General features: G+C 34.1%; 1 protein-coding gene across 1 annotated transcript in view; it reads right to left on the bottom strand.

The window, feature by feature from the left end:
• Positions 1–241: 241 nt before the first annotated feature.
• The window catches only part of LOC119607194 (protein GDAP2 homolog), a 104,686-nt gene continuing 93,622 nt past the window's right edge, over positions 242–11,305 (bottom strand). Inside the window, exons 3-8 of the mRNA XM_037961004.1 lie at positions 5,315–5,398; positions 5,099–5,250; positions 4,897–5,039; positions 760–892; positions 580–689; positions 242–510 (exon numbers count right to left, since the gene is read on the bottom strand). Of these exons, the coding sequence (XP_037816932.1) occupies positions 257–510; positions 580–689; positions 760–892; positions 4,897–5,039; positions 5,099–5,250; positions 5,315–5,371 (849 nt within the window). The 5' untranslated portion in view covers positions 5,372–5,398 and the 3' untranslated portion in view covers positions 242–256. The remainder of the gene's footprint in view (positions 511–579; positions 690–759; positions 893–4,896; positions 5,040–5,098; positions 5,251–5,314; positions 5,399–11,305) is intronic.

Raw genomic sequence — 11,305 nt, 5'->3', positions numbered from 1 at the left:
AGAGTCGAACTGTGAGTAGAAAAGAACCCTTGTTTAGGTTCTTATCAATTTGCATTGTTTTCTGTTTGTTCAGTCAATACTAAATTTATTTATCAATTTCTTAACATTATGTAGTTGTTATATTTTCTGTTATTGTTGGTTGTAAAATATAGTTATAATGGAAGTTTTGTAAAATATATCTTTAGCGCTATATGATCCGTTATAAAAAATGGTTGGTGTCTTTGCTAATACTAAAGTTTAAATACACTTTAAACTATTACATACCATGATGACGCATTAAAACGCTATGCTGAGGATTGCGTATTATGCGTATTTGACGATCGGGATGTTGTGGTTCACCATATTCACCGCCAATATCTTTAGGCAATTGCCATAAAGCACTACGTTCTTCTAGATTATCACGTGGAAAATAAAGAGGTGCCAATACCTCATAAATACCCCGTTCATGGGGACTAACACAAAATATCACGATTTGCGATGTAAATTTATCCAAATAACGGCGTACAGTTCCTGAAATACCAATAAAAACGATTAATAAACTACAGGTTAAATTTATAGTTCACAATCGAAGATATATACTTAATGCAATATGAGCGGCTAGATCAGCTGGAAATGTCTTTTGATTGGTACTAATATTGCAAACAGCTATAGTTTTTAAATTCAGTTCTTTGGCTTTACATAAAACGTTTCTGAAAGTGAATTATAAGAATAAACGTTATAAGAAATATACGCCCGAAATTTCTGGTAGTTTTTTCATACCTATAACAACAATGTAAAGTATTCTCAGCTGCAGTTTTAAATTTTTCTTTATACGATGGACCCACTGTATGTAAAATATAACTAGCGGGTAAATTGTAGCCCTTGGTAACGCGTACTTCACCAGTGCGGCATTCTGTAATAAAGTAATAGTGATATTTAAAATATTGTAACTATTTTTGGATGATAAATTTAAGATAAAATAGCGTAACAACTTTTTAACCCTAAAAGATCACTATTATACTTCAGGTCACTTCAGGACGGCCTTTACATAAAGCTTAAATGAAGGGTAGTGGGAACAGATTAGTCATTGCATAATAGAAGATTTAACTAGAAGACCTCCCAAATAGAACTTTTGTTAAAGTTCTATTTGGGAGGTACGGTTGTAGGGGACTGGATGAAATAATGGACCGATTAATTGACTCAGGAAGTGATTCTGAATCGATTGATATACTTTAAGATGGGAGTATGACCAATATTTTTGGTTGTTACAATTATCAGCACAAACGCATAATAACTTCCCTATTATAGTGGTGCAGGGTATAAATAGGAACTATCTCACCATGATGGGTCAATTCTTAAATTTTCAAGGTCAGCTAAATAAAGAACATTCCATTTTTAAGAGAACGATCTGTATAATTCCAATATCCAAAAAGTAACTACTACGTTTCCAGTAGCAATCTACCAGGTATGATCACCAAACCACTAGGAGAGCAATGAATGAACGAAGATCGTCCAGACCAGCCAAAAAAAGTTTGAAGACCCTGAATTGGAGGTATTGAAGATTGTGGCTAAACTCAATAAGAACATGTAATATCATTGCTAGCTTCTCAAAATGTATGCGAGCAGCAGGATTCATCCTAAATCAGGGAAATTAACATACCAGAGGGATTGAAGTCGTATGCGTGGCTAACCAGACGAATCGACCCCAAAGCCAAATATCCATGATGCCAATATATTATGAGCAACTGAAATCTGACCACATCGCATAGAAAATCTGTACCGAATACAGCTGTTTCGTTTTAAGCGAACATTGTCCGTAAAATGTCCAGATGCCCAACAATGCTCGGCCAAATGTTGAACTATTTAGAAAGAAGTGGTTGGGAAGTTCTTATATATAGTCTCTGGGATACGCTCACTTCAGAACAGGGTATACCAAATTGGCTAGATTCGTTCATGGCCTCAAAAGATGAATAGTTCCTTTAGCACGGAATCCATATGCTGCCAGAAAGATGGAAAAAGGGAATAGCTGATAATAGTCCATAAGAGCGAAATTAAAAGCACTGTAGGAATGACCCAAACAATTAGAGGACGAAGTAGCCTCCTCAGAATCAGTTAATGGTATGTATTCAGACTTGACATACAGGATTACGGTTACAACTATACAAAATTGGGCGAGTGTATTTAGACAAATGTAGAGCATGTGGAAAAGACTACCATCGGAATTAGATCCAAACATTTCAGGAGCGATGTTATACAAAATATTACATCTCTTAGTAACATTTAAAGGAACTAAGCGTCACCAGAAAACTTATTTAATATCCATGATGGCAATATATTATGAGCTACTGAAATCTGACCACCATAAGCGAACATTGACCGAAAAATGCCCAGAAATGTTCGGCCAAATGTTGAACTGCCAATTAATAACTATTTAGAAAGAAGTGGTTGAGAAGTGCTTATATTTAGTCTCTGGGATACGCTCACTTCAGAACAGGGTATACGTAATTGGCTAGATTCGTTCTTGGTCTCAAAAGATGAATAGTTCTTTTAGCGTGGAATCCATATGTTGCCAGAAAGATGGAAAAAGACCATAGCTGATAATGGTCAATAGTTTGAACAATATTCAAATATTTTACGTTCGACGAAATAAGAGTGATGTTAAAAGCACTGGAGGAATGACCAAAACAAGTAGAGGACGAAGAAGTTTCCTCAGAATAAGTTAATGGTATGTATTCAGACTGGACATACAGTATTACGGTTACAACTATACAAAATTGGACGAATTTGGGAATTTAGACGAACATCTCAGCAGCTATATTATACCAAACACTACATCTCCTAGAAACTTTGATTCGAATATTTAAACCAGAAAACTTAGTTTTTAAACATCGAATGATATTTCAATCCATAGTTTAATACATCAAATTATAATAATGACAAGAGGAACCGTGATCTTAGTCTACAGTAAAGACTCAAAAACTCGTAAATTTCTTTTGACTAATTTGTTCTTTTTGGTATAATATTATCTTAAATTATCCAGTGCCTGATCTGTTTTCTAATATGAAATTTACACTTGCAATTAATTCACATCTATAATCCCAGATCCAAGTTCGAAATGGCCTTGTCATTTGCTTTTACATCCTGACCCAGATACTCTTAGTAAGAAACGGAAATCAAAAATGTAACCAAAAAATTAAAGAGTCGAAATCTGTCCGGCAGGATTTGTCTAGTAATTACGTACTATGTATACTCCAAATAAGTAGCATCATAATTAGCACTTGGTAAACTTTTATTTTTGAGTTAATCCGAGAAAGACCGCATTGGAATTTTTCACCAGAAAATTTGAAATTCTTGAAAACTTGAAGATACGGTATGATACATTAAAGGAAGCCAAAATTTTGGACTCTTCAGTTAAAGTGGAAATTTAAAGTTAAATAAACCTTTCGGAAAGGGATGGAATACTAGAGTTTAAACAGCTTTTATGATCTATGATATGAATAAGTCTTTTGACAACTCTCTGTTAAAATCCGAGATTTTCGAATACTTCGAATATACAGTTGATGATACTTTAAGGAAAGCCAAAATTTTGTACTCTCAAGTTGTCGTGGAATTATATGTAAAGCTTAAAGAAACCTTTCGGAAAGAGATGAAGTGCTAAAGCTTAAGCAGCTTTTATGAACTGTTCTTGAAAATACTCTATTAACTAGTCTCTGCACTAGTGTATTAACTATAATATGGATTAATCTATTGGTTCATCTATTCACTAGTTTATTGACTACCCTTTGGATTAGTCGATTAGCTATTTTACGGACTAGTCCATTGTCTAATCGACTGGCTAATCTATAGGCTTGTTTATAGATTAGCCTATGAATTAACTTCCATACTAGCTTATGGTCTAGTCTTCGTAGTCATGACTAGTTCGTGAACCGCTACTGAGAGTTTGTAATATAAAAAGGTACTTAATATGTCGAGGAGATACTGTGGTATTTTTCGATGTCAAAAAGTACTGAATTTTCCATGCCGGATCAAACTTTGATTGAAGCAGTTAAAATTGCAAACACTATCCTTCGGCGAGATTTCTGTATACACTGAAGGTTCAAAAACTGATACAATAAATTTTTCCGATGAGCATGTTCTCTAAGTTTCTATCATATTGTCAGTGAACGATCCGATACATCGACCAGTAACATTAAAGTAGTCTTGCATCTCCAAAGGATCCCGCATCCCGTTTGATAACGTTTGCATTCACTTCCAGTCCCACCATGTACATTCGGGGAAATGGAATTGCCAACGAATATGAAATTAACATTTCGTTTATGGAAGAAACTGTTTTGTAAAACGATAATAGTATTTCCTTGGCCGCTATATCAAGTGTGAAATTCAGGACCTATATTCACTTGCAGAATATTCAAAAGGTTGTGGCCTTGTCTTTCACGAAAATAGGTAGAAACTCGTTAAAGCTGCTTATTGGATATTGTACGATCAGACGAATGTCAGGTCGTATGGGTAAACCCACATTACAGTTTTTTCCAGCAGTTGTTTAGAAGATTAAGAATCGGTACAAGATCTTTTATGCGACAATCCTGCTTTTCAATAGCGCAAACTGAAATATCTTGTTACAAGTCTCTTTCGTGATCAAAGTACCAGTTTGTTCCCTTGGGAACTAATAGACTAATATTTAGGACCGAAGGAGTGAAACATAATAGGCCAAATAAACTCCTAATAACCCTTGTAGGTTAGGTAACGTGGATTGAACGCTAGTTAGCAAGTTTACTCGAATGCCTTGTGACCCATTGTGATTCCCTTAGAATTGCCATTCCCTTATGTTGAGAGAATGGTTTTCCTGCCTAATCCTTGTAAGATCGATAATGTTGGGACGTGGGGGTTCTTATCCTAAATCGGTTATCTCATGCTTACCTCTTATATTATGTGTTAAATCATCTTTTAATTGATTACCAGCTACATTTAAAATACGTTCCGATATAATATTGCTTTCAGTTAAAGTCTCATCGGTTGTATTGGTGATGGCATCTACTTCCAATGTGGTTATATCGCCATCCCTGCAATATTAATTGTAAATATTATAAACTAAAATTAAATAAAAATCAGCATTAGTTACCATAATATAAAACGATTATTGACATCACGGGATATGGGAAAGGGACTGCAATTATGACGGGGACCTCCTAAAGTTGAATAATCAGTTATTGGCAGTCTTGTATCTTGTTTGGCAGAACCACCCCAGGTGGATAAATTTTCAGGTTTAATTTTCTATAAAAAATAAATGTTATTTTAAATAATAGATGTTTAATTTAAATAATATTCTACAACTTACACAAAACGCTGAACCTAACGCTTTGAAATCTTCATTTGAATTTGTATCCAGTCGCATGTTGATTGATGTTGTTGGTTTTTTTTTCTGCAAATATAGCGAGAAAAAAAAAAACAATTTTAAAATTAAACATTTTTCATGAAAAGTAATTTGAAAAATTTTGTCATAAGTTAAAATTGCTTTTGCAGTTTTGTTAATATTTCTTTTCATTTACAAAAACATAAATATTTTCTGTTGATGTTTGAAGAATGTTCGTTATTTTCTGTGATTTTTAAAATTTCCTTTACATCAAGTGAAACTTTAATTTTCCCTGTTAAAGTTACTTTATGAATGTGTAGTGGTTTTTTTTCGGGAAAATGTTTGAGTTTGTGTCAAAAAGAAAAAAAGAGTTGATAAATTGTTTAAAAAACTTTCATTTACACACACGCAATCATAGTTTACACACACATTTGCATTTTCGCACTTTCAATGTAAATGAAAAGTTCCGTTAACCACACGTTTTTATACCAAAACACATATACACTAGGGTGATCGACTCGATTTTTCAACCGGTTTTAAAACCGGTTTTTTCTGCTTTACCAGTGTCGGTTTTTTCTTAATGTTGATTTTTCGAATATCGAATAACCCGGTTTTTTCACTTTTTAAAAACCGGTTTCGAATACTTTTATTTGCTTTGTATTCAAAGATTATTTAAATGAAATTTTTAAGTAAATAATAATACAGCCCGTCTAAATTTTAAAAATATTCGAGTCGAGGAACTAGCGTATATTTTTCTACAGCTCCTTTGGTTAAACTTCTTTGATTTTCCTAATTAATTAAAAAAATTTATTTGTAAAATTGATAACTGTTTGATAAAATTTTATCAATCTTAAGATTATATTCCAATTACAATAATTAATTTACGGCTGAAATTTTATGGAAGTGTTGGAATGCCTATGCAAATTTCCTAAACAGGGCTTTTAAAATAAGCTAGGATTACATAGTACCTTATGTTTAACAGAAGTGTCCCACTTTTTTTCTAATTTTTTTATATTAAAGAAATAATGTAAATCAGACCACTAGATCTAAAGTTATAATCTTTTAAACTGTTAAAAATCATTTCGGGCCATGTTTTATTAATCAAATTTAAACATAAACATTAAGTTTTTTAAATTAAAATATATTTTTTTTATTTATAATGAAAAACCGGTTAACCGGTTTTTTCTGTATTTGAAAAATATCAACCGGTTTTTTTTAAATGTCAACTATTCGAACTATTCGAAAACCGGTTTTTGGAAAATGTCGAATAATCGATCACCCTAATATACACACACCTTATACCCACACCTTAAGCGTTGTAGCAACATTAATGAAATTGGAAATACAGTTAAGGTCATTTAATGTTCTTTAAAATCAGACCAGAGTGGTCGAATTATGGCATTCGATGGTGATCGAAATCTCAACAGAATTGAACATATTACAAATGGAGATATAGATCGATTTTGTATGCTTTAGCTTGTCATATATATGGCTAAACTGAACATAAATGGTTCTGAGGAACGTGTCCCTTAAGTATGTGGAGTCTTGGTCAAGTTGACATCAACTGGCATATAAACAGAGAACAGAGATGAAGGGAGAAAGGCCAATCATTTCACCACAACATCCTTGTTGGTCGGACAATGTAGGAATGATCTAGCTAGGCTAAGTCATCTATATGACATTGTGAATGCCCGGCCCTAGATGTCAATAGAAATAAATTTCTTTGCAACTATATAGAACATGCAATCCATTTCTTACGGCTACATGATGGATCTAATTATACATTATTAGGTAACCATACATCTAACAGTGGTGTGGTCTAGAGAAAATGAAGTTCTTTCAACTCTAGCCAAACAATTGGCAATGTGCACTGCTGTCAGATTAAGCTTGACTGGCAAATGAAACACTTGTTCCAGGGTTCCATAAAAAGGCATGTTATTGAATATTGCCATGTCAATGCACAATTTCGCTGTTCGGGGGAGCATACTTGCTCGATCTCTAGAACGTTGAGGCCCAACATGGATCCACATAGAGCCGCCTTTCTTCTTTTTAGTCTTCAAAGACCTTATTTAGGTAATATTGTATCGGTCATAACTGGCCACTGCAAATTTGGAAACCATGCTACGCGCATTGGTCCACCGTATAATGACTTCTATAGAAGTTTTCAAAATAAGGATGAAGAGTAGACGATAGTCCATCTTCTCTGTCACTGTCCAGCTTTTGAAACAGCCCGTTTTCGAGCCTTAGGGTCAACTTATCGAATGTTCAGCTAGGACGGCTCTCTGCATTTCTGAACTTGTCTAAATGGTTATGAACTAAAATTTCACACTAAACTGGACATATGCATGTTTCTAACCTTACGTCTCCATATTTCTAGGGCTCTCTTCACATTTTCCTTCTATCCCTTTACCCATTCATTATCTCCCTTTCTGCTATCCCTATTCTTTTCTTCTTCTTACAAACCTAACCTAACTCTACTAATGATTGAATTGCTTGCGTATTTAATCGCCGAAATATCATAATTGTGATCTTCCTAATGGAAGTATATTCTATGAGACACGTGAAATCGTATACTAGAAGACGATGAGATTTCTGTCGACACTGACGGGTCAAAAATTGATTGGGCATTTTTTTCCGATGAGCATATTTTCCAACATATTGTCTAATGCCTGAAGGATTCGATACATCGACAAGCAATATCTATGTACGTATCGTCGCGATATCTAACCTGATAGGCGAAAGGACGAAAGATAAATTGAAACTCAGGAACAATTTCCACTTGCAGAATATCTAAAATGTTGTGGCCTTGTCTTTCTCTAGATAGAAATTCGTTAAAGCTACATACTGACGAATGTCAGATCAAATGGTTTACCCACATTGCAGTATTTTCAGCAATTGTTTAGACGAAGAAGATAAAGAACCGATACAAGAACTTTTATGCCAATGTCCCGCTTTACAACAGTGCAGACTGAAATATCCTGTTACAATATCGTCAACGAATCGTAACAAATTTGTTAAAAGTACCGATTTGTTCTCTCGGGGACTATTGGCAAAATAAGACTGAAGGATTGAATCACAATAGGCTATATATGGATGGATAATGTTGTTGGTTGATGATCAAATTGATCGCACATTTAATCGTCCAAATCTTCTGATCTTATCTACGGCAGAACAGTTCCTAATGAAAGTTTACTCTATGAGATAAGTAGAAGTGTCTACTAGAAGATATTCAAAAGATGTTTAAAGATGTATAATCACTGTCTTCCATAAGTGAATTAAACGTACACAACAAGAAGAAAGAAATTCGAAATTTTGTGAAATGTGCACAATCGTCGAACTATCAGCCAGAAGTGACTAAATCATATACATCTGAAAGATCAAACTCTTATTTCGCTCAAACACTTAGTTTGTTTTTGTAAAATACTAACGCTCGTTTGATTATCATCTAGAAGTTTTTATCGTGTTTTCTACAAAAATCCACAATCCAAATTTTAGAAGAGTTCGAACGCTAACTCTTCATATTTCCATATATTTTATAAATTGACCCATTATTCTCTTTGTACTTTACATTTTTCTACTTTTACTTTCTAAAAATTCCAAAATCTTTCTTTATCATTCGTTTAAAAAGTTCTTGTTATTTGATTAGATCGACTAGTTAAACATTTGCAAATTAACTTATTTATTTAATTAATTAAAATAGTTTTTTACAATTATTTTGTAATTACATTTCAACAAGTATATTGCATGTTAATCCAAATGGAATTTTCAAAGCAAAAAATAATTCTTACTCTTATTTTGATTCATTGTAAAGTTGTTAAATTGTCTTACTTTTAATTTATTCGAATAAAACTTCAATATAAAATTAATCCCAGTGAACTATTATTTGATAAAGTTTTGATATTGCAGTTCCATTTGATCAGAAGATTCCAAAAATGTCCTTAATAATGACTTTCCTAAAAAGTTCTTAAAACAACACAATACTACTTTCTATCCCCGACACAAACCTGACACGATCTAAACAACTTAATATTTTTAGAAAATGCCTTAAGTTATGCAGCATTTTGTGTGCTGTGTACAGTGTTAAAACACTGTTTTCAATCTTCCACTAACAAACAATGGCAAAGAGATGTAAAATAATAACAACAATGAAAATGCTATTTTTACCTTGTTTGCATAAGAAAAACCCTGCAGTTTAAAATGTAACAATTAAACCCCCGGAGAAAAAGTTGAGTGATCATGAATTGGAGCATTTACTCCATGAAGATTGTTGTCAAACTCAACAAGCACTTACACAAGCATGGGAAGTTATACAAACAGCTATTTGTAAGTGTTTACGAGCAGAAAGCTTAGAGATCGGATAGCATACGAATAGCAATCGAGAGTATATTAACTACATTTTTATTTTGCATCGAATCTTCATTACTTGCAAGGAAAAATTTATCCATTACGATAACTCGAAGCCGAAAAGATCGAATGTGAATTTAGGATTACCAGCAGAATAGACATCAAAGCCAAGTGTACATGGCGTTAAGGTAATACTCTGTATGTGATAAGACCAATAAGGTCCAATGGATTATTAGCACTTGACGTCTAGCTAGATCATCACAGAAATCATGTATCGAATGCAACGGATTCTTTTACAGCGAATTTTGGCCGGAAAAGGCCCAGAATATAAGTACGCCCAGACATAAAATCAGAAAGATGGAAGAAGATCGTAGGTTCATTCTTAAGTGAACACCCAATATGTTTAATAGTGACAATTAATCAGTATTTCATCCAGTTGTCGTACAAGTAGACGCCATTATCATTCAAGGTCCCATGCCTAGAATCCATAAATCTCTTTCGCAGTTCAACAGATATCACATAAGTCAGAAAATCATAGTCATACACAGTCAAAAGGATCCATCGATGAAGACCTTGATAAGCCCATATACACAGACAGGTTCCGAATTCGGTAGAGTCAAATCTTTGCTCTCTTATCTCACATAGTAAGAGATGAATTTTGTAATGAATTTCTCAGAGTAAATTCGTGAGTGAAATGATTTGAAAGTTGATTTGAATTTGAATTTAAAATGGAACTGCATCGGAATCTGTGGGTCTTATGTACATTTAAGCAAATTTCTCTTTTTGCTTAAATATGAAGGTGTTGGTTGCCAATACATCATAGTATATCATTTGCATCTGTGTAGGAGAACATCCAGCACCAGGCAAAGAAACCTGAGTTAAGCCCCCTGAGGTATGTAACCTTGGTGAACATACTCTCATCGTGTCGTTATTGTAATCCCTTAAAATAGAGGTGCTAACAGTACCTGCAGTGTTGGGACTAGAAACGGGGGAGACTAATGACTCCTTGGTGCGATTTGACTCACCTTTTGACCCGAACGCCTATTATATTTAGTTTCCCACAGTAATCGTCTTGTATTGATGAAGTCCCCTTTGTGAACGCGTTGTAAACGGAACCCAATTTACTGAATGCGAATGTTAGTTTAAGGACTGATAAGTGTTATAAGCCAGACTTAGCTCGGGATAAGTTTTTCCATGCTGTTGGCAGTAGGTGGTGGAACATTTAGTGCAGAATAATGTTGGAGAATCTAAGAATTCATGTTCATTCCTGAGCGTGATACCGATAATGAGCTTTAAGGCTTATCAAATGAAAGTTATGTTAGTAGAGATCGAGCTATCAAATATGTCTCTAAGTGATGTTCCCAAAATAACATAAGCCATTTCATCAGTGTGGTTGTGGAGTCCACATGGGAATGATCCTGTCCTTACTCCAATTTCTTCACTTTCTGTCAAGGAATGTTTTAGATTTGTCTGTCAATCCGGGAGAACTACGGCACAGAAAATAGATAGCTCGGGTACTTGAGCATAGTGCTTGTACATGGAAATTGGAGTGTTATTTGCAAGCCACTAAGAGGTGGTAGTGAGTCTTTAGTAGTTCATCCTGTGGTACTCAAGTAAAGCACTCCAAGAACT

The sequence above is a fragment of the Lucilia sericata genome, unplaced genomic scaffold, assembly GCF_015586225.1.
Source record: "Lucilia sericata isolate MDLA Ls3-8-SP2 unplaced genomic scaffold, ASM1558622v1 Contig000673F_arrow, whole genome shotgun sequence".
Classification (NCBI taxonomy): Eukaryota; Metazoa; Arthropoda; class Insecta; order Diptera; family Calliphoridae; genus Lucilia; species Lucilia sericata.
This window is presented reverse-complemented; position numbering and strand designations above follow the sequence as displayed.